This window comes from Notechis scutatus, chromosome 3, assembly GCF_049901735.1.
Source record: "Notechis scutatus isolate UNSWTSFEM ecotype Mainland chromosome 3, rNotScu1.2, whole genome shotgun sequence".
Taxonomy (NCBI): Eukaryota; Metazoa; Chordata; class Lepidosauria; order Squamata; family Elapidae; genus Notechis; species Notechis scutatus.
In genome coordinates, this window is record NC_142011.1 from 24,301,140 (window position 1) to 24,328,634 (window position 27,495).

General features: G+C 36.2%; 1 protein-coding gene across 8 annotated transcripts in view; it reads left to right on the plus strand.

Annotated features, from left to right (window-relative positions):
• The window catches only part of SULF2 (sulfatase 2), a 265,589-nt gene that overhangs the window by 161,715 nt on the left and 76,379 nt on the right, over nucleotides 1-27,495 (plus strand). For 6 of the 8 annotated variants that reach the window (XM_087959310.1, XM_087959311.1, XM_087959308.1 and 3 more), the window contains 2 exons: nucleotides 15,601-15,846; nucleotides 26,087-26,326. In XM_087959310.1, the coding sequence (XP_087815436.1) occupies nucleotides 15,654-15,846; nucleotides 26,087-26,326 (433 nt within the window). In that variant the 5' untranslated portion in view covers nucleotides 15,601-15,653. Of the gene's footprint in view, nucleotides 1-231; nucleotides 251-15,600; nucleotides 15,847-26,086; nucleotides 26,327-27,495 lie in introns of those variants that run through there. The other 2 variants (XM_087959306.1, XM_087959305.1) reach the window with 2 other exon arrangements.

The window sequence follows — 27,495 nt, forward strand, 5'->3', positions numbered from 1 at the left end:
CGTGGGGGTGTGGGGAGGCAAGACACCGAAGCTGGGTGGGTGAAGCCGGCGGGGAGCCGCGCGCCAAACGACAGCAGATGCCGCGGCGCTGCCCTCCTCAGGCTCAGCGAGTCGCCATGGGCGCCCCACTCCCAGAACAACCCGCTGCTTCATTTGCCTTTCTGCTTTTTCTACTTCTGGCAGCACTTTGTCCGATGGACACACACACACACACGTATATTTTACTTGAGGACTGGCTGCTTGGTGAGAGGTAATGAAATGTGGATTGAATGTACTTCGATATAATAGGTCTGATTGGCGTCTCGGTGCTAGTAGTAAGGCTCACTCACAGATATAGGTTCTTCGACAGCTGCTGAAGAAATATCCCTCCCCCCAAGCCCCGAAGACAAGTCTTGAGTCTCTTTCGCTACTCTCAAAGCAAGTGGTTTCAGGTATTTTCTTTTGCGAATAATACTTCTTTGACGTAGAGCCGTTCTTAGGGAATGAATGGTCCTAGAAAATGGAACAATTAACGTGCCATTGTGTTCACTATCTCTAAAGACCGCTAATTCACTGGCACCATAGGAACAGTTTGTCCTCCTTCCCCCACCTCCATCTCCGATCTTACAACTCCAGCTTTGCTGAGTAACCCCCACTTCGTAAGACAAGTGAAAGAAACTGAATAGGCAGCTCTTTATATATAAGAATACTGTGTAGCCTTTTGTTAGACTAGCTTGAACACAAGAGTGGAAGATTGTATGCTGAACAAAAATACTTAGGATGCACCCTTAAGATGCAGTAAAAATGATCCAGATGTCTTTTTAAAAGTTTGGCATTTATGTTTGAAATAGCATCCTGTCTTAAGGGACTAGATAGTCCTGTCCACCTAGTCCCTTAATATACAATGATCTTATGGGCACAGCTGTTAGGCGTCCTGGATGTTTGTATCTTGGAAGCTTTAAATCTGCTAATTGTTTGTGTGCTTATTCTTAACAGGAAAATTACTTGGTGTAACATCTGAAAGCTTTATTGAAACAAATTCTTATTTGTTATTTCTGAAGTCTTTCGACTAAGAATCAGAATAAGGGTGAAGCTGTCTAGAAGGACTAGCTTTTCCTGCTCTATAATAATGCAGTTTACCTGTAGAGTCAATTGTAGTCATTCCATACGTGGAAGCATCTTCCATTTGTTCTAGTGAAAAGTTTGTTATTTATTTATCAAATTTCTATAGTCACCCATCTCACCAAAAGCAGTTACTTCAAGATACAGATGTATAAGATTTCAGTTTTCCTTATCTGTAATGTAAGTAGAGAACATGTTTAAGGAAATGCTAAATGACAGTGTGTAGAAGAATATTTATAAGGAAAATGTATGTTTTTGTGTATAAGAGAAATTGTAGGAAGTCGCGTTGTAGTTGCCATTGTTTGTAGGCTTCAGAGGGAGAAATCACTTGAAACCACTTGTTACATATTTTTTTGTTTAAAAAAAGTGCCTGGAACAGTTCCTTATTTTTTGATGAAAAGTTAGACATGTGAATAAAAGGTATAATTTTCCAAATAGCTCAACTATGTAAATTAGTTCTATTAGAGGAACTTCTAGCTGTCATAGTCATGATTTCAGCTTTAATTCTCTTTCATACTTTAGTATTAGACTTTTCTAGAAGGGCAAAAGAAACCCGTCTCTATTCTTTCCCCCCACTTCTCTCTCCCTCCCTCCCCTCCCCCCCCCGTGTGTGTGTGTGTGTGTGTAAACATAGAAAAGACAGGATTGATATAATTATCATCATGCCTGTTTTATTGGATAATTCCTAAGAAGTGAAATCATGAGGATTTTTTTAATAATAGGAAATATAAGATGCATTATGCAATTTCATCCACTTAAAAACTCATTGGCATAATTTATCAATTATATTGTATCACTGGCAGGTGCAAGCTACTGCTAGTACCATGTATTTCCAAATTTACTATTGCCGTCACTCTTATTTGCCATTTTATTTCTGTATTTCAGCTACTGATTTAATTACATTTCTCTTCCCTTCCAATTATAAATACATTTACTTGAAATCAGGCCTCTAGAATTACACAACACTTGCTTTCATAGAATTGCAGATCCTGGTGTTTGCTATTTTTTAGCTTTGTTTATTAATATAATTTTTGCAATTGATTTTTTAAATAAAAGGGGAGTTCAAGACAGAACTTAAGTTTTACGTTTTTTTCTAATGAAAAAAAATCCACTAAGCATCCACATGATATTTGATAGATATTATATTTCTTAGTGTTTGAATTTGTATCTCTATAATTACTCTGATTAATGGATGAGCATTCCATAATGTTCTATTTTATTCCTTTTTTACTTTGTGGCTCTGAAAAAATCTATTTCAGTAGATCCTTCAGCCCAGTCTTCATTTGGCTATAATTCACTTTTTGACAGTAGCCCAAATAATGATTTATTTTACTCATACATTCAACTTACCTGTCTAGGCTTTATTCCTGCTATCCAGTTCAATTTGCCAAATGATCAGTATCAGTCTTAAATTACAAGATTATTTCACATCTTCTACTGTCTCACCCTCCTAAAATAAAGGCTCTTAGGAAACGTCTACATGTTGCAGCAATTCAGAAAGTATTCTAAATATGTATCTACTTACAAAATCAGTTGGTTTAGAGAGTAGGTTGACTTATGTCAGTTTGGAAGAAATCTGGATCTTCCCTTTATAGTACTGAACCTTCATCTTGCTTGTAAAATGGTTATTTCCCAATTTACTGAGCTGTTGCCTCACTAATGATACTGGTTACTGGGCTCAAAACAATAATTGCTTTCATTTTTTCCCTTTCCAATTTCTAATGTCTGTCTGTCAATGTTGTTAGGATGTATTTTCCCACCTCAGCATTGTTGCAACCATTATTAGAGCTAATAGAAAAAAAAGCATGGCTACAAAAAATGCAAGCATGTTATAATTTCACAATTATAGTTTACCAGAGACTTTTAAATGCAAGAAGAATGTTATCTCTCCAGCCATGAAGCTGCTCCCCATAACAAGTATCTTGATACATATTGCGAAGGATCAGAAAAATATGCACAATATTGGGTGCTGAGAATTTGTGATCTTAAAAATTCTGGACTTGAAGGGGGCTATTGAAATCCTAACACCCAATCCACTGCTCTTCGTAAGAATCCAAATTAAAACATGGACCATTTATGGTTGTCTGTCTTTTGCTTAAAAATGTTCTATAAAGAGGAGCCTACCATCATCTTGGGAGAATGATTCCACTATCTAACTGCTCTTACTGTTAACAAGATTTTTTTTTATTCTGTAACTTAAATCCATTATTCTATGTCTGCCCTATCATCCCCTATGCAACATCCTTACAGGTAGTTGAAAAACAGGTAGTTATGGTTTCTCTTGTGTTTCTTCCTTTTTAAACTTGTGCATTTCCTGTTTTTTTTTCCATTAACGTAGTTCCACTTAGTTTCTAATTCCACAACCATCCTTCTTGCCTTTCTCTAAACTATTACCTTTGTCTGAAACCATTTTTAAACTATGGTGCACAAAGCTAATCTCAAGATAGGGTCTGACCAATAGTTCAGTTGAACATTTATTCTCCCTGATTTGAAAATGATATTTCTATTCCTGCCTCAAATTGCATCTGCTGCTGATTCAGTTTGCAATTAATTACTATTAATTAATCATGAGTAGTATTCTCCAGGCAGATATTCTCCATTTTATATTGGTTCATTGGATTCTATTTTACAGAGAAAGTTATTTCTAGCCATCCCTCTAGTCTCTTAAGAGTGTTTTTATTTTTGCTTTATAAGCTAATAGTTATATTACTCAATTTTATCTCATCTGCAAATTTAATAAACATTGCTTCCATTCGTTGAATTTATATTTTATATTTTATAAGACGAAAGCGGAAGCAGTATGCTCGATCCCATATTTGGGTAGACTGGATTGCCCTGATAGATTGGTTTCAGTGGAAAAAAGTTTCTTCCATTCATCTAAGTTATTTATAAACTTCTTGAGGAGTACAGAGCCCAGGAGTGAACATTGTGGCACCTCATTCAATGAGGCAATGTAATTTCAAGCCAGATATCTATTACCTTTTTGTTAATTTGTTAACAACTAGCCTCCTAAACATACTATGATGGAGAGTGTAGGTTTTCTTGACACAATCATTTAGGACCTAAATGCTCAAGTTCTCAAGGTTACATATAGTTTCTAATCTTGGATGTGATCATCGGAACCATCTAAAAGTTGCTACCACATTGTAGCACTTAACTATGACAGTTTAGAGAATAAGGAAGATGGGGTTGATGGGGATAATCATAAATTGTTATTTAGGCAAAATGTCCTGTCTCCACAAACACACAGAGAGGTGATTGCAAACTTCACTGAAAAGTTTATGGAGCAAATAAACAAGCAGCAGAGAGAAATGTAAATGCAAACATATGGATGCGCACATTTGTTTTGGGGAAACTAAATCCCCCAAAGTCCAATAAGCTTGGCTTGAGACAGTTTCAAATCCAAAACAGCAGGCATAGCAGTGGTCAAGCAAAGTCCAAGGATCCAAATATTGTAGAAGGATTGTCAGCCAATTCTGGCCCAAGTCAAAGTCACAAGGTTTCAAGTCCAGAGTCAAGGCATACTGAGTCTGAGTAAATGGTTGTTGTTGCCAATGCTTGAGCTAACTGCTCTTCTTAAATAGAAGCAATCCTCTGGATAGATGAGGCAAAGTTAGAGTTATTTGGCCACAGCACCAGAACCAAATACAGCATTTCATCAGAAGAGCCTGATACCGACTGTAAAACACAGTAGTGGAAATGTTATAGTGTGGGACTGCATTGCTGCATCAGGGCCTGAGCAACTCATCATCATAGAATCCACTATTCTATGAATTTTTCATTATACCAGAGGAAGCTGAAGATAACCTGAGACCATGTCAGAAAAATGAAGGTCAACCAAAAATGGAAAAAAATGAAGGTCAACCAAAAATTACATAAGTATTCCAGTAAATCCACCAAGGAATGGATGAAGAAAAAAAAAAAGAAATGGAAAGTTCTGGAATGTCAAAATCAAAGTCCAGATTTAAAGAAACACAGGAAAATTCCTTCCAGCCTAATTTGAGGTTGTTTCTTGCAAAGGTGGCAGACAATATCAGATGGCAGAGCTAAGGGTGTCCTTACTTTTTCCACAGAAGGAAATGGCATATTTTGTTGAATAAAATTATTGCAAAGTCAACTTTTCATGTTTTTATGTGTAACGCCTTTACCTTTATTCTTTATATATTGCTTGGATGAAGATAAAATATATAGTAGGTCCCAGTGTTTTGAAAAAAGAAAACTGTGTCTTCTTTTGGCATGTCATGCAGAATTTTATACAAATCGGTCATATTCATCGTCGATGCTGTTGAAAGCCTCTAAGAAACCTAGGAGCACCAAAATGGATCTATCATTCCATCGCAGCTGTGTCATCGGTAAGAACAACTAGTGCTATCTCCATCCTGAACACCAACTGAAATGGGATAAGATAATCTACTTCCTCCAGAGTCACATAGAGCAGGGTTCCCCAACCCCCGATCCATAGACCAGCACCGGTCCGTAGTACGCCAGCAACTGATCCACGCAAACAATCAAAGCCCCATCTTTGGGATGCAGACAGCACGCAAAATGATACCCCCTCCGGTCTGCGGAAAAACCTTTCTCCTCGGAACTTGTCCTTGATACCCAAAAGGTTGGGGGCCTCTGATGTAGACTTTCAACACAGGTCATCTTAAAGGTGCAGCTTTAATCATCCAGGAGAAATCTGGAACTAACAATCAAGTTGCCAAACTTTTGACATGACTCAGGGATATTTTAGACAATTTACATCATTTTTGTGGAGGTACTTAAGTGTGTATTTCCATATTCAGTAGGAAAGATGTAAATTTAATAAAATAAATTCATGCATCAGACAGATGTAATGAAATTTCCTATTAACAAGCCATATTATTGCAGAAAACGTATGTTAATTATCCCTTTTCCTTGAAGGTTTACTAGCTGAATGATTATTTTAGTTAAGAATACAGATATGTTTCTCAGTTTAATATTAGCTGGTTGAACAGCATTTGTTACCGGCTAAAGTTTTAAGTTCTTAATCTTCATTATTTGCCAATGTTTCTATTTCCCCTTGAATGGGCAGTTGGTTTATACTCATGTTTTCAAAACAAAAAATGAAATTCTATTCCATTATATCATCTCACTTTTGAGATCATTTTCCTTTGAAGAACTTTTCATTCATCTTCCATTTCTGTTGCATTTTAAATTATATTGTAATCTTATTGAAACGGATACTTTTGATAAAGTAGAATTTCTTGTTCAAGTCCTGTTAAATATGAAAATGACTCAAATGGTTTTGCTTACAGAAATATATATGTGTGTGTATGTATGTATACATACATACACACACACACACACACACACACACATATACATACACTGCTCAAAAAAATAAAGGGAACACTTAAACAACACAATGTAACTCCAAGTCAATCACAGTTCTGTGAAATCAAACTGTCCACTTAGGTAGCAACACTGATTGACCAATTTCACATGCTGTTGTGCAAATGGAATAGACAACAGATGGAAAGCATAGGCAGTTAGCAAGACATCCCCAATAAAGGAGTGGTTCTGCAGGTGGTGAACACAGACCACTTCTCAGTTCCTATGCTTTCTGGCTGATGGTTTGGTCACTTTTGAATGCTGGCGGTGCTTTCACTCTAATGGTAGCATGAGACGGAGTCTACAACCCACACAAGTGGCTCAGGTAGTGCAGCTCATCCAGGATGGCACATCAATGCGAGCTGTGGCAAGAAGGTTTGCTGTGTCTGTCAGCGTAGTGTCCAGAGCATGGAGGCACTACCAGGAGATAGGCCAGTACATCAGGAGACGTGGAGGAAGCCGTAGGAGGGCAACAACCCAGCATCAGGACCGCTACCTCCGCCTTTGTGCAAGGAGGGACAGGAGGAGCACTGCCAGAGCCCTGCAAAATGACCTCCAGCGGGCCACAAATGTGCATGTGGCTGCTCAAAAGGTCAGAAACAGACTCCATGAGGGTGGTACGACGTCCACAGGTGGGGATTGTGCTTACAGCCCAACACCGTGCAGGACATTTGGCATTTTCCAGAGAACACCAAGATTGGCAAATTCGCCACTGGTGCCTTGTGCTGTTCACAGAAGAAAGCAGGTTCACACTGAGCACATGTGACAGACGTGACAGGGTCTGGAGATGCCATGGAGAACGTTCTGCTGCCTGCAACATCCTCCAGCATGACCGGTTTGGCAGTGGGTCAGTAATGGTGTGGGGTGCCATTTCTTTAGCACAGCCCTCCATGTGCTCGCCAGAGTTAGCCTGACTGCCATTAGGTACCAAGATGAAATCCTCAGACCCCTTGTGAGACCATATGCTGGTGCGGTTGGCCCTGGGTTCCTCCTAATGCAAGACAATGCTAGACCTCAGTGGCTGGAGTGTGTCATCAGTTCCTGCAAGACGAAGGCATTGATGCTATGGACTGGCCTGCCCGTTCTCCAGACCTGAATCCAATTGAGCACATCTGGGACATCATGTCTCGCTCTATCTACCAACGCCACGTTGCACCACAGACTGTCCAGGAGTTGGGGGATGCTTTAGTCCGGCTGTGGGAGGAGATCCCTCAGGAGACCATCCGCCACCTCATCAGGAGCATGCCCAGGCATTATAGGGAGGTCATACAGGCACGTGGAGGCCACACACACACACTACTGAGCCTCATTTTGACTTGTTTTAAGGACATTACATCAACGTTGGATCAGCCTGTAGTGTTTTTTTCCACTTTAATTTTGAGTGTAACTCCAAATCCAGACCTCCATGGATTGCTAAATTGGATTTCCACTGATCATTTTCGTGTGATTTTGTTGTCAGCACATTCAACTATGTAATAAACCAAGTATTTAATAAGAATATGTAATTCATTCAGATCTAGGATGTCTTATTTTTGTGTTCCCTTTGTTTTTTTGAGCAGTGTACATCCATACACACGTGTGTGTGTGTGTGTGTGTGTGTGTGTGTATAGCTATAAAATTATGTTTATTTTTGTGAACATAAAACAACATGTGTGCTTTCAAACATTCTTTGCCAAAATAATTACTTTACAGCTTACCTTCCTACATAGATATTTAAACTATTTTCACACATTACATCTATCTCATTATCAAAATAGCTACTCTTCATAAGTGCTCTTTATAGCTGTCTGAAAGCCTGCAATCAGAAGGTATTCGTCACATAATAACTTGGTAAAAAAATTGAAGATTTTTTTTAAAAAAATTACTATGTGTTCTGGAAATGAGTATAAGTATCAGAGACAGATTCTCTATAGGCTTTCACATTTGCTGAAAAAGTTATGTAACACCTTCCCAATAATTCATAAAAATGGCATTGGACGATAGCCTCAGATTCAATATGAATAGGATGATATCATAGAATTCAGAAGTCCGGTTTTTTTTTTTCCAGTTGTTACCAAAGTTAGCAACTGCTGCACCATGTCAGATCAAAATACCAAGTGCTTAGCCATGAAACTAAATGCCAATGGTCATATGATAGTTTCCCCTTGTGTTCAATTTGTTGTTCAATTCCCATTTATGCTAGCTTTGCTCAGCCTACTTTTTAAAACATTATTTTCATTGGCATCATAGGAATGGTAATTACTGCTATCATCTGTGTCAAGCTGGACTGCTAGGATTGCAGAATGCAAGAGTGTAATGTAAATAAATAATTTTAGGAAAAATGTAAAAACACTTTTAAAAACTTAATTCATTTTATACATTTCATAGCCCTGGAATCAATAGCAAGCAGAGGTGGGATTCAGCCAGTTCTGACAGGTTCTGGAGAACCGGTAGCGGAAATTTTGAGTCGTTCGGAAAACCGGCAAATACCACCTCTGACTGGCCCCACCCCCATCTATTCTCTGCCTCCCGAGTCCCAGCTGATTGTCTGGGTCTTCTTTTGTTGCCCTGCACACAGGAGAATGGAACTGGACAGCAGGTTGGTGGGATGGGGAGGAAATGGGGATTTTACAGTATCCTTCCCCTGCCATGCCCACCAAGCCACACCCACCAAGCCACACCATGCCAACAGAACTGGTAGTAAAAAAATTGAATACCACCACTGACAGCAAGTAATATATGGAGCTGATAAAAACTACTTGATATTCAATTCTAAAAGAAAATTAATGCAGCTATCAGTATAACAGTAGGTAACAGACTGGGAGCAAATATTTAAATGGCTACCCAAGAAGAACTTATTTTATATCCTCAGAAAAGGACAAGAAGCAATGTTTTAAATTTGAGGAAAAGAGACTGAGATTTTTGTATTCAACCTATATAAAAACAAAGAAAGCAATTCAGTCTGAACATTTATTTAATTCTTCATAGGATGCCTGAAGTTTATACTACTGCTTTATAATTGCTGCTTTTGGAAGGGACAATTGGTCTTCCAATCAGATAACAGATATTCAGAGTTGGAAGGGACCTTGTAGGTCATCTAGTCCAACCCTCTGCCCAAGCAGGAGAACCTATACCATTTCTGACAAATGGCAGTCCAATCTCTTTTTGAAAGTCTCAAATGATGATGCTCCTACAACTTCCGAGGGCAAGCTGTTCCATTGGTTGATTGTTCTCACTGTCAGAAAGTTTCTCCTTATTTCCAGGTTAAATCTCTGCTTGTTCATTATTCTTTGTCTGCCCTACAGGTGTTTTAGAAAATAGCTTGACCCCTTCCTCCCTGTGGCAGCCCCTCAAATATTGGAACACCACTATCATGTCTCCCTTGGTCCTTCTCTTCACTAGACTAGCCATGCCCAGTTCTTGTAACCGTTCTTCATACGTTTTAGTCTCCAATCCCCTAATCATCCTGGTCAGATTAGAACTTCCTATAAAATGCCCATCAAGCTGATTTACTTACTAAGGAGCTTCTGTATAATATAGATTAGCATAACATGTTAAACAAATCAAAAGTTAGAGAGTTTGTGATTCAGAAAGTTATGGAAACCTAACTATTATCTTAGTATACTAAATGGATCAGCCAATATTATTTATTTCTTTGGATATAACGTGTGTATGTCCAGTTGTATTTTATACTGTTTTTATCAATTTGGTTTAGTACAGTATATGAACCCTGCCATTGTGAGATGTAAACTAGCTTATTGCCTTTTCAAACACAGAGAATAACAATTTTCTCCTTTAAAAGAAAAGCACAAGATCAGAAAACCTTGATTTGAGACTATCCAATATGGAACACAGTTGATAAAGTAGACATAACAGAAACATTGGGGGGAAATGCCAATATGGTGGTATGCTTAGAGCCTAAGAGTGACTCACATGCTAGCCACCTGGAGATTCTTCTCTTACTAGTTAACGGAACAGCTTCCTCACCAGTTCACACAGATGCCATTAGTGGGGGGGAAATCCCACATTTACTAGCTGAGAGAGAAATTGACGTAAAAGCATTCCATTTTCTGTAACTTTATCTTATTCTTTTTCCGTAATTCATGTCAAAAGAAACTCAAGGAAAAATTTGCTTTCTATTGAAGTGGGCTGCCAAAAGCTTTAGTCTTCCACAACAACAAGGACTCAGCACTAAATCTCGGCCCTTAGCTTTACACTGTTAAACTGATCTCCTTGGTTAGGACTTGAGAAATGTCTTATGGGGATAGCTCAGTAAATGAATCCAAATAAATAGATGATTTAGATGAATAGATTATCAGTAAATGATCATCTATCAGTAAATAGATGATTGACCACTACCAAATTAAAAGTGTATTTTCTGTGGCTCTTATGCTAGTTCAAACCAGTAACTTTTTTTTTCCTGTCCTTTCTACAAATTAACATACTCTTTATAAGGGACATGATAGCTTTGAAGGTATGTGCTTGTATAACTATCAACTCTGGATCAAGAACTGTTGATTATCAGCATATCTTTTTTCAATTATGTTTATTTAAAGTTTTGAATAAAACAATGAAAGATAATACAGATTAGAAGAAAAACTATGAAAAAAGATAACGGTATTAAGAAAAGAAATCCTCAAACAACTCACCTCAGGTATAAGTGATTCCCTAATCTCAACACCTCCTCTTAGGTGACAGATACAAAATTCTTCATCCCATTTCTTCATAATATGCAAGTCAATGAAATGACATCTTCAATCCAGTTACCAGCAAAAGATTCAAAGAAAGCTATCAGCTTGTCTTGCAAAGTAAGGAACTGTAAGAGTTACAGATAGTCCTTGACTTACGATCACAATTGACTTCCAAACTTCTGTAACTAAGCGAGACAGTTGTTAATAGAGTTTTGCCCCATGTTTTGACCTTTCTTGCCACCTTTCACTGCCATTTTAAATTAGGAAAATGTTTCTAAGTGAATCTGGTTTTCCCCTTGACTTTGCTTGTCAGGTCACAGAAAGTGATTACATAACCCTAGGACATTGCAACCGTCATAAATATGAACCAATTGCCAAGCATATAAATTTGGATCACATGACTGTAGGGATGCTACAATAAGTGATAAGCATGAAAAACAGTCTTAAGTCACTTTTACAGTACCGTTGTAACCTCGGTCACTAAACAAATGGTTGTAAGTTGAGGATTACCTGTAGTTCTCACATTTGTTAGAGATACGAAAGTGTTACATCTACAACCAGCTGCAAATATTCTTGCTATCAATTAAGAGATTTGCCTGCACTGATTTACAGGAAAGGTGTTCAAAATAAAACCCCAAAGCCTCTTCCATGATATACAAAGAATTCCATCTGTTGCAATAATTTTTACTAAAGAGAACTCTGTGAGGCTGATGTTTAGAAAACAATTACTTTCATAATCCTGGATTATGTAAAGTTAAGGAAAACTAAAGATAAATATAATGGAACATATATTTTTGAGTGTTAAGTGTTCTTTTTTAAATAAATAAAACCAGAGAAATGATTCCATGACAGAAGTAACTAAAAATAGAGCTAAAGCTATGTGGTAATTCCTGAAAAAGATACCGAAAACCAAATGGCAAGGAGGAAAAAGAAAGAAATGATACAAAAACTGTAGCTGTGCAAAAACTTATGAAAAACATAAGAATCAGGGAAGCAAACAAACAAAACCTCTGTAGGAGGTAGAGAGATATCAGCAAGAAAAAGACTGTTCTTAATTACAAAAAAGAGATTTGAGCAGCTAAAGGTCAGAATGAACAGAGGCTGATGAAACATTTTAAGATTAAAAAAATAGGGCTTCTTCAGATATATTCAAAGAAAAAAGAATCAGTACAGCAAATGTATAATTAAAATTGCAAATATTAACACTTAACAATAGCAAGAGAAGATAGAACTCCTCAAATCCTATTTTGCTTTGTCTTTTCCGACAGGGGGATATAAATTTAATTAGGCCATTGTGAAGAGCAGGATTAAATTTAAGATTCATGGCCAGGGAATATCTGTCTGAATGAGTTGAATTTTGAATGAATTTCATCCCAGAGTACTGAAGGATTTTGATGATATACTGTTTTGATTTTGTGAAATCCTAGAGAACAAAAGAATCAGATGTGAAGAACAAATTATTATTGTCATTCTAAAGACCAGCAAAGAAAATCCAGCAAACTTCCTTACTTATGATTTCAGTAAGCATAAATTACTGTGATTTCTGCAAAGCATTTGCCAAATTATCTAATGACATTCTAATTAGCAACCTAGTTAAATTTAAGGTGGATTACTTGACAACTAGGACCTGAACAGATTGAAAAATAATGCTTTAACAAAAGTTCACCAATACAGTGTTTACATACATCAACAGAAGTATAGTTCCTAATTATTTATTTTTTTAGTGGTCAGGTGGCATCTTGATGATTTTGTCAGTTTTAAGCCTTACACTTTTATAAGGGTCCGGTCAAAATCAGATTCAGAGAAGATCTGTGACTTCCAATTTAAGTATTGGTGAAAGAAAAGAGAGATTCTTGGAAGGTTGCCTTGATATATCTGAAAACAAAATTGAACAAAAGGCTATATCATTTTTTTATCATCCTAGGATATATAATAATAAATGTTAAGTTACAGGAATAAGAGTTGGCAAAATGCTAGCAGTGATTTCATAAGATAAAAACAGTTTAACAATGGAACTAATTACTGAAAAATGTAGTGGGTTTGGAAGATATTCTCAAGGAGAGGTGGACAGCTGTCTATCAAAGTTTAATTTGGATTCTTGCTAGTGTCAATGGTGTCTTCCAGTTTGATGACTCTAGTAAATGCATTTGAGGATTATTTTTCTTATACCAATGCTCAGCTAATATAGATGCAGGTTCTCTTGGTTTTTTTTCTGTCTTTATTAGTAGCCAAAACTTGATCCTTTTTTTTCAGGCTAGTAGTTTGCCACAGCTTAAGAACTTTTTAAGTTAAGGTTTATCTGAGCAAAATAAATTTTGGCACAAAATGTATAGATATATTTATTGTGAAATAAACTACTGGGAAAAATCCACACTTTTATGAGAAAAGTGTGGTGGGGGGAGGGAGGGAGTGCTTTTAAGTTGCAACACCAAATTGTAATAGCCTTCTTTGGATATTAGATTATAAGCGACTGTGACAGCCTTCCAGAAAATATTAAAAGCTGAATTATTCCAGAAGTCCTTCAAAGCTTTAATACTGTTGCTCTCTTGTATTCATGATCTGTGGGATATGGAATAACAATCATGGTTATAATAGGATTATTGTTTTGAGACAGTAAAGTGCTGGAATGGATGTTTTGGTGTATTGTTTTAAAAGGGTATGTAGTTAAGAATGAACATTTTAAAGTTTTATATTTATTGTAAATGTTTAATTGTTTGTAGTGTTATATGTACTGTGGATACTTTAATAATTATAAGATGCCATGGGTCAAATGAAATTAGTAATACAGAAGTTTGATCAACATGGTTGTTACAGAGTTGCATAATATGACATGAATTCTGGGTTTATAAAAATTACTATAAATTTGTAATCCAGTGCTTTACTAGTGAAGATTATTTTTAATAAAATATTAAAAGATGCTTAGAGAACTTTGAGCTGTGCACTTCTGCAAATTATATTTCTTGGGTATACTGAATTCAGTGAATAACCAAATAAGATTATGACAGTTTTACTAAATTCTGGACAAGAAAAGATGTTGACTGTTGATTTATGTCAAGTAAATAAAATTATGTCAAGTAAATAAAGTATGACAGCTTATGATTTGTTTAAAGAACGGGTCTCTGTTTTTCCTTTTTAAAACAAGTTCAGCAACTTGCTTGTTTTTCTCTTTTTAAAACAAACTCACTGTCTTAAAATAATGACCCAATCTTGTTGACATAACACTGAATATCTACCCACACAGCCAAAAAGTTTAGAAAGTTCAGAATTAATTATAGCAATCTTCTAAATTAATCCTGCATTTGTCAAACACATGGAAAGAAATTCAATTATAGTATCAGTAAGCATGCATTTTTTTCATTGTTTTAGAGAATTACTACAATTAAATTTTTGAGGAAAATTAGCATTTCCATTACCTTTGTAGAATTAATTTAAGCTTATTGCTACCTTACCCTAAAATGTTAATTTTACAATTAGTTTCTGCATATTGTCTTAGTATAATAAAAAGTGTTGTTAAGGGGGGAAAACAGAAAGATTGACTTAACACTTCTTTACTTTTACCTATAAACCCCACTCAACAAGTAGTTTCTCTGTTTGATAACTAAATAAATGGAGTGTCCTTTTCTGATCTTAATACCAATGCTAATTCTATTTATGGGTTTTCATTTTGTTTTGTTTTGTAGTTAAGGTAAGTTATGAAAAGAAAGCCAGTTTGGTTTAGGAACTAAACCAGAAACAAGAGACCTTGAGTCCTAGTCTTGCCTTAAGCACAGTCACCTTATTGACCTTGGGCCAGTCCTTTCTTAGCCCTAGGAAGAAAATGGCAGAGCAAACCACTTCTGAAAATCTTGCCAAGAAAATGGCAAGGACTTCTCCAGGCAGCTAATAGAGTTAACAATGACTCAAAGTCAATTTGCTTGCTTGCTTGCTTGCCTGCTTGCCTGCCTGCCTGCCTGCCTACTCCAACTGTTGTAAATAATAAGTTGAATCTGAAGTGATTTATTGGAAATATATTATAAATGAAGGTTGTTGATGGCTATTTTGTATATGTTCATTCAGATTTTATAGGCATGCATGTCTTCTGCTACTTGCTATGATTGCCATATAATGTGCTTTCACAATCCTTGTGGAATACTCAGCTTCAGAAAGATGCCACAAAGTATGCAGTGCTGCAGATGTAGCAACTGTTTTGCACCCATTTAAAGTAGCCACATCTTTTCTCAGGATCATAGGGTAATTAAGGAGAACAGCTGCACAAAAATGCAGGTTTTTATAGAGCTGCAGATAAGTGCTATTTGAATATCTTGCTGTACTTAAAATAATGTTTTAGAATTGAACTGGAAAGACTGCATAGTCAAGATTTCTCATTTAAAGGAGAATATTTTTTAAAAATGTATTTAAAATTAATGGTTTGTAAAATATGTCTATATTTTTCTTGCATAATTTTTACATTAATTTTTTTTTTGTTCCTTCTTAGATCAGTGTTTGAGGAAGAACCAGAAAATACTCCCTCAACTTTGGTCAAAGAGCATGCAAAATCAGAACAATATGGCACACCGTAATATTGCCATTGGATTATTCATAATGACTCTCTTATCCTTGCTGGATGACAGTTCAGCCTTCCTGTTAAATCAGCGTCTGAAAGGAAGATTTCAAAGGGACCGGCGGAATATCCGCCCAAATATCATTCTTGTTCTTACTGATGACCAGGATGTAGAACTTGGTAAGAATTAAAGGGATTGTATGGTTCTAATTGATAAAAATGGCATACTTTTCACTGGTCCTGGAATTTACTTTAACTAGTTTCTGGTGGTACATAGATTTGTCTAGATCAGAGATGGGCAAGCAGTGGTCTGTATCAGTATTTGTCAACCTTGGCAAATGTTAAAATGTATGGAATTCAGAATTCCCCAGCCAACAATTGATGGGCATACATCTTTAAATTGCTAAGATTCTGTAAGAGTCCCAGAGTGCTCCATTTGAAGCCACCTAGCATTGCCACCAATTTGGAGGTGCCAAATCTTGGCCCCAAAATTGCATGTAGCTCCTGAAAGTCTCTACAGAACCCAGAAACCAACCCCCAAATAATTCTTATATTAATATACCTCCAATTTCCAAGTGAACATCCTTTTAAATTCATTGCATTCATGTTTAATTCTATAAAGAGTAAAACGGATGCTGTATAAGTTACTCAAAATGTTTATACTATACAACATTTTAAAACTGACAGTTCTGGACTTTGAAATGCGAATAGCTTAGAAATGGTTATTTCTCTCGTGTTTAATAGCCTCATTTTTTAAAAAAAAACCATAGTATTATTCATTGTGAGCTGTCCTAAGGAGCACTACAATAAAACTATTTCTTTTTGTGCAATAGAAATTCAAAATACTTACATTAATACTACAAATAGAGTCATAGTTATTCATGGAGAGCTCCTTAATTTTGCTGATGTTCCTTTTTAAACATGGTTTAAAATCATAAATATTATTTGCATTTCCTTTTAATTTCTTAAATCATAGAATACAACTACTGCATCAAGGAAGAAAATTGTTAGTTTAATGAAGCATTTTTGGGTGAGAATCTTATGTGTCTCAGAGCTAGACAGACCTGTTTTAATAATGCATATTCCAAAAAGCTTTGCACATTATCTCATAGTCTCTGGTGACTAAAATTCAGTGGGTGGTCCTTAAAAATTTATCATGATCTGTTTTATGCCTGCCTGCTTGTCTCTGATGCAATTGGCAAAGTTCTCTGAGCAGTATAGTTCCTTTCTCTAATAATCTGTTGTACTTCTGCTGATTTCAAGCACAATGGCTCATGTGCCCAAACAAATTAAGATCTGCTGGACGAAATGCATTTGACAAAGCCATCTGTGAGATCATATAGTGCTTCAGAATAAGAATTGTACTTAAATTGGCTTTAAGCTATTGTGTCTAATTTCATTTGTCTGAATGGATATATACATTTTGATGGATGCAAGTTCCTACTGCAGTTTGGATCTCTTTCCAATAGAAGTAAACTAACAGTTCTGAAAGTGTTCATTTTGGGGTTTTGCTGCAGGGGTGGAATTGAGAAGAATATTGATCAGAGAACTATTACATGGAAAGGCAGAATAAGTAATCTGTTGTTTTAGTTGAAACCCCAGGCTTTTAAACAATATGTTGGGTAATGCTAAGAAATTATTGAACTTAGTGGAACTTACTTCTGAGGATACATTCTTCATGGTTGCAGATATAACATTGTAATTCATTGATTTCTTTGAAGTTAAAGTATCAATAAAATGTATCAGTAGATCAGTTCACTACAGGTAGTATCTTGTAGTTAAATACTTAACAAATAAAGTTAAAAAGCAAATAATGGTACAAAGAATACCTACTTTTCAACAATAACAGTGCACACTTGTATTTAAGGTTTTTAACTACAGGTAGTCCTCTTACAACCACAATTGAACCCAACATTTCTGTTGTAAAGTGACACATTTGTTAAGTGAGTTTTGTCCCATTTTACGACTTTTCTTGCCACAATTGTTAAGTGAATCACTACATTTGATAAGTTAGTAATCTATTTGTTAAGTGAATCTGGCATCCACATAGACTTTGCTTGTCAGAAGTTTGCAAAAGGAGATCACATGACCTTGGGACACAGCAATGGTCATAAATAGGAAACAGTTGACAAGCATCTGAACTTTGATCACATGATCCTGGGGATGCTGCAAAGGTTATAACTGAAAAACAGCCATAAGTCACATTTTTCAGTGCCATTATAACATTGAACGATCACTAAATGAACTGTTATTAGTTGAGGATTACATGTTCTGTTTAATTCCCCAGCTCTTCTGAACTCAGTGATACATTTTTTTTAATTATATCCGAAAAAAGATGAAAAAACTGGAATATTTTTGTATTGCTCTACAAGTTTAAAGAGGTTGAAGAGTAAGGAGAAAAAATTGGGATAGGATGTGATATCTTGACTTTTACTCTAAAGGCAAACAGTCTCCATGTAAATAACCAAATACATTTTTTCCAAGATATGTTCACCCAAGATATGTAGGTGGCAAATATGTAGCAATCATGTAGCTTTATGTATAATCACAGTTTAACTACCAGTAAATCTTATCATGGCATTCAGCAAAGCAAATTAACCAACTTTAGGTAGCATGAGAGAAAAGAGCTAAAGCAAAGCACAGACAGTTTTGGATATCCCCTCTCCAATTATTAGCAGAAATCACATAATTAACACTAACTCTTGAAGACTCTGAATTGAATGAATGAATTCTGGAGAACAGAAACTAACAGATGACTTTAAAGTTTTATTATATTCAGTGCTTTGTAATGTGTGTGTGTGTGTGTGTGTATTTGTGTATATATATATATATATATATATATATATTTGTTTTCTTAAGTTTTTGCGGGTACTTACATGTATGGTATTCAGCTTTGTTCGGGTATTTTCCCACGTCATTATAGTTGTGCTTTTAAAGTTGTAGTGATGTTTCGGCAGAATCTCATCTGCCATCATCAGGCTTCTGTCAATCCAATCAACCAATCAAGCCAATCAAGACAAAAAAAAGCTACAAAACAGACAGAAGATATTAGAAACACCAATCAAGCAGAACACAGCAAACTCCAAGACCAATAAACACAGACCAAGACTTCTAAGCAATCAGGATGAAGAAAAAATCATTCTGGCACAGCAGTAGGCTAGCACCAAATTTAAAACAGAAATGGCTGTGAAAGTCTGACTCACAGACGAACACAATACAGAAGCCTGATGGTGGCAGATGAGATTCTGCCGAAACATTGCTACAACTTTAAAAGCACAACTATAATGACGTGGGAAAATACCTGAACAAAGCTGAATACCATACATATAAATACCCGCGAATACTTAAGAAAACAAATATCAGACCTCTACGGGGAGGAAATAAACAGCCAGACCAAAACCTACAAGAAGCTGGAAGTTAAAAGAGCAGGAATACTATGTGACCTCAAATTCCTACGCAGCTGCAGAGACAACAATGCAACACCGACCTGCTTCAAATTAGCATTTCATCACAGCACAGCAGCTACTAAACATATCCTGAAAAGAACTGAAATGGCTCTACTCAGGAATGAGCTCCACAGAAAGAGATTCCAACTCGATCAGTTAAACAAATATCTCCTAACCCTACACCTGGAATTGACCAACAAAATCCGCCCTCTACTTTGGGACAAGATAAAACAACTTACAACTTGGAGAGCTGAAACTGAAACCACTTACAAAAATGACAAACTCCTGAACAAACTAAAGAAATTAGAACATGACAAGAAAGCCCCCAACAACTCACAACAACACCTGAAACAATTAGTATACAACGTTTCCAACAGAGAACTCACCAAAACAGAAACAGATGTCCTAACCAAAGGATTCAATTATGCTATAGCACCCCAAAAAATCCCCACAGAATCCATCATATGTGGAGTGGAATCCAGCCTAACTAAATTAAATACAGATGAAGCTGATAGAATAAGACACCAAGTCACTAACATCCTACACACAAGCAAACCACCCAAAAGCAACTTTCACAAAGAGGAACTAAAAGCCCTGCAAGCCCTAAGGAACGACAGCAGCATAATCATACTTCCAGCAGATAAAGGTAATGCCACAGTAGTAATGGATAGAAAAGACTATGAAACAAAATTGACAGACCTACTGCAAGACTCCACATACAAACCCATAAACACGGACCCAGCCACATATCTGGAAAAAATAACCAAGAAGAAAATCATAACCAGCAGCATGAGCAAAGAGCTCCAACAGACAATCATCCCAAGAGAAAAATTTTCCAGATGCCCCAAACTATACGGCCTCCCCAAAATACACAAAGAAAGCATACCCCTCAGACCCATAGTCAGTTCCAGAGGAGCAAAACCTAGCCTACAAACCTAGCCAAATACCTAGCAAAGCAGCTACAGCCCCATGCTGAAGCAGCAGCTTCACATGTACAAAACTCATACCATCTCTTGGAAATGATCAAAGATCTACACATGGAACAAAAAGATCTGCTTGTAAGTTTCGACATGGTTTCACTATTCACTCAAGTCCCGATAAAAGAAACTCTCGAAATCATCAAAAATAAATACCAACCACCCAAACACATCATCAAACTAGCAGAACACTGCTTAACCAACACATATTTCATATACAAAGGACAAAGATACAAGCAAATTGAAGGAGCCCCTATGGGATCACCACTGTCACCCGTCATTGCAAACCTGTTCATGGAAGAATTCGAATCCAGAGCCCTAGCCAATGTCACCCACAAACCCAAACTATGGTTAAGATACATTGATGACACATTTGTTATTTGGCCCCATGGAAAAGAAAACCTAAACAATTTCCTAATACACCTAAACAGCACACACCCCAAAATCAAATTCACCATGGAAATGGAAACAAACAAACAACTACCATTCCTAGATGTACTAATCTACAAAAAAACAGATGGCACACACCATATACCAGAAGAAAACACACACCAACCAGTACCACAACGTCCAATCCCACCACCACCCAGCACAGATTAACTCCGTGGCCAAAACACTAATTGCCAGAACCAAATGCCTGGCAGGCAAGACGCACATAAAGACTGAACTATGCACCCTGACTAAAGTACTGACAGCTAACGGCTTCCACAAAAGCAAAATCACTGGCCTGATCCACAAAAACACATTGAGACATAATGGAGACCTAGAAGATGAACAGACCTATGGAACAGCTGTCCTGCCCTACATAAGAGGTACTACAGACAAAATCAGTAAGATACTACACAGGCATCACATCAAGACTGCCTTCAAAACAGACAGAAAAATAGCAGCCATCCTAAGAAACCCCAAAGATAAAATTGACCTGGAAAACCAAGGCATATATGAAGTCCCCTGTGCATCATGCCCTGCCACATACATCGGACAGACGAATAGAAGAATAAGTACCTGCCTGGATGAACACAAAAATGAAGTAAAAAAGCTGGAACACACTTCCTCACTAGTCCAACACATGAAAGCCACAGGTCATAGCATCAACTTCAATGGCACCAAAACCCTAGCCAATATAGAAAACCCCAGCCACAGAATAATCAGAGAAGAGATTGAAAAAAGACCAGAAAGCATGAATAGAAGAGATGATTCCACCAGACTGTCAATCATTTGGGATTCTATTTTATAGTACTATCTGAGGTGGGCTGTAATTTATTGTCTTCTAAACGTATCAGATTTATATATTTGCATATACTAATAAGAGGTACAATAGAGATTGAAAAAAGACCCGAAAGCATGAATAGAAGAGATGACTCCACCAGACTGTCAATTATCTGGAAGCCTGCACTCTCAAACAAAAAAATCTCCACACCACAAGCCAGGCAAACACCTGGGCACAAACAGATCCCCCCTGATACCTCCAGCTCAAACACACCCCAACCAGGCACCCAGATGAAACCTAGCTTCCTAATAAATGATAGCCGTCCGTTTACTCAAAGCCAAGCAGCACTAAAAGCCTCCAATACAGGAAACACAATGTTGCCAGCCAATCAAGACAAAAAAAAGCTACAAAACAGACAAAAGATATTAGAAACACCAATCAAGCAGAACACAGCAAACTCCAAGATCAATAAATACAGACCAAGACTCCCAACCAATCAGGATGAAGAAAAAACCATTCTGGCACAGCAGTAGGTTAGCACCAAATTTAAAACAGAAACGACTGTGAAAGCCTGACTCATAGACGAACACAATACAGAAGCCTGATGATGGCAGATGAGATTCTGCCAAAACGTTGCTACAACTTTAAAAGCACAACTATAATGACGTGGGAAAATACCCAAACAAAGCTGAATACCATACATATAAATACCCGTGCAAACTTAAGAAAACAAATATATATATATATACACAAATACACACACACACACACACACACATTACAAAGCACTGAATATAATAAAACTTTAAAGTCATCTGTTAGTTTCTGTTCTCCAGAATTCATTCATTCAATTCAGAGTCTTCAAGAGTTAGTGTTAATGATGTGGTTTCTGCTAATAAAATGCAACCTGGTGAAAAATGCAGCTCTATGGATGTCAGTAATTAATATTATAGGTTGTCACATATCCATTAAATCTGTACTTGCACAAAGGTTTTCTTTTTTTTTCCTTTTTGTAATGTATGAAATGCTTTCCATAAGCTAGAAATCATACCAATTAAATATGCTCATATTACACTGTGAAAAGTGGGACTGAGAAAATCTGATAATTTTATATCCTGGAGGCTGTGTGAGCCTCTTAGTGATCTCATACTAATTTTCTGTGTCTCAAACCAAATCCAGACATTTTCAGACTATGCTGGTTCAGAAATTTGATAAGGTCCTATTATGTTTGTCTAGAGAAATAGAGTGTTTCTACAATTAATTGCCAAATTGCAAAATATATCTTTCATAGTGAAAGTTGTTCTTTTATGTAATTTGTGATTACTACAAACTATAACAGCTGGAACTGGATTACAATTAAACCAATCCAAGTTTAACATTAACTTTATTTCTGTTAGAGTGTTCAGGCTAAAAGTGGTGAAAAACAAAATGGGCAGAAGGGTGACCACTGTAAATATTCTGCTCTATATCTCTTTTGCTTTCCTTCTAAGCCAAGTTTCTTGCTATTAAGACTGCAAGAATATATGGCAAATGCCTCCTAAGATCCTAAAGTAGTCAGACAGGGCTCTATAGGAGTTTACAGAATTTGCAGTAGATAGAGATTTCACTGTATAACTCTTATCTTTATTTGAGATCTGCAATGTAATAATAAATTATGCAGATTTGTATAACAGACATATGTACCATGTTTTCTCTTTATGCAGAATTTGCATTGTAGGATTGGGTGAGAATATGTGTATATGTATACATAAACAAGTTTCATATATATGTGTGTATGGTTGAAAATAACATTGATGTAGAAACTTTTCATGTACGTAAAGCATTAACCTCTTTATAGAACATTTTTTTCTTCTTCCAATTTACAGAACAAAAAGCTAGATCTCCATATTACCTAGTATAATATATTATAGGAAACCAAGAGAGCCAGGCATGGGTCTTTGCATATTGGCACTGCTTCCATTCCAATGCATTAAAAACATTTTGAAGACAACCTTGAAATTTCCATTTGGACCAACTTCAAAATAATGAAAACAAAGAAAATTGAACTCCTTCTCTACCCCAAGTTTCCAACACTTTTGTGAAATAAGAAAAAACAACTCTTGCCTAGCTCTCTACTCTGCAAAAGGAAAATAAAATTAATTGGATGCACATACCTACTCATCCATATGTTGTGTGCATTTTTTGTGGTCATACACAAAGAAATTCACAGATTCCTATGATGGGAAGCTGAAAGGGATCAAGCAAACTTTCTTCTTGAAAGACCAGGAAGTTGGGGGCACAAGAAATGATGAGGTTATTTAAGGTTAAGAAACCAAATACATTACAATTGAGTAAAAATTTGCTCAGATCTCAAACACAACCGATTTGATGTGATTACAGAGGCCTGAAGCAGTTTTTAATCGTGTACAGAGTCCCATACCATTGATTTATCCAAATGCTTGAATAAATATTTCAGAAGATCCTAGCATATTTAGAATGTCTGAGTCAATTAAATGCCATTAATCTTATGTGATGCCCTTTTTGCATGACATACAAACATAAATATGGTTTAAATACAACATTGCTACTAAATATTGCAACATAACCGTTAGACTGTCTGGAATAGTTTTTCTCTTTCAGAGACAAATATTTTGCTTAGTTTAGTACCCAATTAACAGATAAGTAATGACGTTCTACAAAAGGAATGAATCAACTGTTTGGGAGATTTTATTTCCTCTTGGATCACTTGTCTTGGGAGACAGGATAAAGGAAGGAAGTTTTTGTTGGATGAGTTGCCATTGTTTAAAAATATTTAAGGCCATATTGTAACAAAAGGGAATGTTTACCTTTCACTAATCTGCCCCTCTGGATTAGCTCTTAAACTAGAAAGAGATTATAGATTTCAGTACTAAAGACTGTTGATCTATAGGCTCTTGTCATTACAGTGATTTTATTAAATGAAGTTAGTGTCCCCAAGGGGAGCCATAATACGTACTATTATTTCAATAAAATGCCTTTGTCATTTAAAAAGTTATTAAAATTATCTTTTAATAACAAAATGACAAAATATTGATAAAACCTGGGTTATTTAAATAGGAAGGAGGCAAAGCAGATAAGATTATGAGTTCTACCTTTTAATAGTTTAATTAATTATAAAATTCCACCTAAAATATCAAAAGAGAGGATGGTATAACAGGAAATATGTATATAAGTACATGAACACTTTTACTATGTTTTTATGCTATAAACCACTGGGAAAAATTTGTATTGAATCTGGCAGTATCTAAACACAACAAATCAATAAAAGAATAACATGGACTTAATATATTTTCATTTCAGAAATTACTTTCTATTGTATGATTAATTTGATCATAAGAACTATTTTCCCAAGAAAGCATAGTAAATAAGTTAATAACATAGTATCTAATAAGAAGAACAGGAAAATCTGTTCAGATCTTTCTTCCATTGCAAATTGTTCACATGAACTTTTCTGGGTCCTACCATTATAACTAATGACCCCTCTTCCAATTTCCAGTTTGGCAATAATTGTGTAGAGCAGGTGGGACGCATCTTATATCCAGGATATATTGGTTTACATCTATTGTCTGTTTTCAATGTCTGAATCTGCTGAGAGATCCAAAGCTTATAACTTTCATCTTTTAGTCTATTTTGAGTTTGGGGGGGGAAAAGAGCTTGGGCAAATGAAATTCAAAATGTGCATGTGAATGAATTCCTTTTCGGTCTGGATATTTTATACAAAATATCTGAAGAGGAACAACCAGTTGAGAAATAATCCTTCACTGTGATTGCAAATGTATCTTTTGGAAATGAACCCTTCCTTTTACCAGTAATTTGTACACCATACTGAAGATAGAAACTCTAATTGACCATATGCATTTGTGAAGATCTTTAGAAGGACAAAATAAAATTTGAAGCAGAACAAACACTTGTGGCCTAGAAACCATAGCAAGAAGTATCTGTAAATAGTCAATGGTGAACATTTTATAGATAATTATTTTTAGTTTATAATTTAAGAGTTTGATATATAGTCATTCCCATGAACTCGATGGTACCTAATTAAGGTAGAAGCATGGGTTTGAATTGTATCATTTTTTTTGGCTATAGTATGTATTTTGTACACTATAGTAAGAGCTGGAAATGCGGATAGACATGAAATTTCCTCTTGCCCAACAGTTGACCTTTGTTGAATGGAAAAATCTGAGGGGCATTTTCCTTGCATGTGCTTGAATGTGAGCAAACATTTCTACTGCTTTATCAGGAAGTGAATATTTGACCAGATTAGAGACAGATCATTTTAGAGAAGATTGATTTATATAGCCACTAGCAGATGACAGTGACTTGATAATGAATCTTATCTATCAAGTCACATTTCAGGAAACAGAATAGCCCTATCTGTTGAGATTGTCCTGCTCAATTGTTTTATTTTGTTTCTTTAGTTTTCTTCTTTGTGTCTGATATGCTTCTTTAGATTTAAAGCTTAAAGCTTAACTTGCTGACAATTTGGAACAATCTGATGCGGCTGTTGTGCTATTTCTGTAGCATAGTGTTAGCTTGAATATTAATATTGGATTGTTTGGGTTTGTTTGTTAAACCTTCAAAGAGTTTAAAACATCAAAGCTTTTACTAAATGTATACTTTTGCAGGGATGAATAACAGATGTGTCCCCAATTTTCCCTTGCTTAAATGACTTAATCATGATTGGCTCCTTCTACTTGATACTTAGGATGAAACTTCTGCATCTGATAAAACTTGTCTTTTTCTACATGATATTGTTTTTCTTTCCTCAGGTTCAATGCAAGTGATGAATAAAACCAGGCGGATTATGGAACAAGGAGGTGCTCACTTCATCAATGCATTTGTGACGACACCCATGTGCTGTCCATCCCGCTCTTCTATTCTTACAGGGAAATATGTCCACAATCACAACACTTACACCAACAATGAAAACTGTTCATCTCCATCCTGGCAAGCCCAGCATGAAATTCGCACATTTGCAGTATACCTCAACAACACAGGTTATAGGACAGGTAAGATCAGTGCAAAAAGCCGGCTTCTTTATTCAGACCCATGCTTTAGTACTGAGGTTGAAAATGTATGTATTATACTTGCCATATAATGCACATATAATTTCACATATGCTAAAAAAAGATACCACTCCCAAACTGTTGCCCTACCAATGTTTTATATTTCAGCTTCTACATCTTGCATCAAGCCTGACATTTTGGTAAGTAAGAGGGATCCAGATTCATGTCTACTGTTAATCACCAAACTTAAGATGACGGTGTTCACTCTTTCTCAACACAATTCACCTCAAAGGTTTTCATTGTGGGAGAAATTTGGAAGAGGAAGTAAATCACGATATGGATAAGAAAAGATAATGGAAGATGTCCTTAGTGTGAAATAAAAGGAAGCGGGTGTTGGGCCCAATTAAAGGATTTGACTGGAAGACAGATCTGCTCAAACCACCAGGAAGTTTCTCTGTTGAAATGGTTGAAAATTATGCAAGGATCTAGTAATGCGGTTGCACAACTTCCATTAATGTTATACTTGTTACTGGGAAGGGCAAATTCCCAGGGTATTACATTTCATTTTTGTCCGTAAGTGTAGAAAAGGGTGGCATTTGAATTCTGCCATGGAAACCAAACTGCTTTGAGACAACCTTGTAGAATAAGAGCATTCAATGAAAAAAAAAAAAAAAAGAGGCCAAAGTCACAGCTATCCAAGAGCTTCATCCAATATATTTCACTAAAATTTGATTTTGATAGTAAAGTTGAACACCGTATAGATTTTGAACAGTCGTATGTTTCATGTTTCTTTTAGCTCTTTGCCCTTGTTCTTTCAGCAGCAGGCCTGCAATCATCAGTGTTGAACTTTTGCTCCTGCAACTCCAGGTTCCCAATCTTCTAAGCCTATTTCCTACAGCAACTTGATTGCTCTCCAAATGGAGCTTGATTTTTTAAAAAAAGCCAAGATAGCTATCCATATCCACCCTGCCAGGCTTTTGTTCCTTCTTTGTTATGGTCTATTTATTGACTGTAGTGTACCACTTACTCCGCTTTTATCTTTGACAAATTTTATATTAGTTATGCACTTTGACCTTGTATTGCTGACCTATTTATTGCTCCTGCTCCTGCTGCATACATCATCAGAGATTTGATAATTCAGCCTTTTTGCTGGAGGGTGGTGAGGAGAGAGG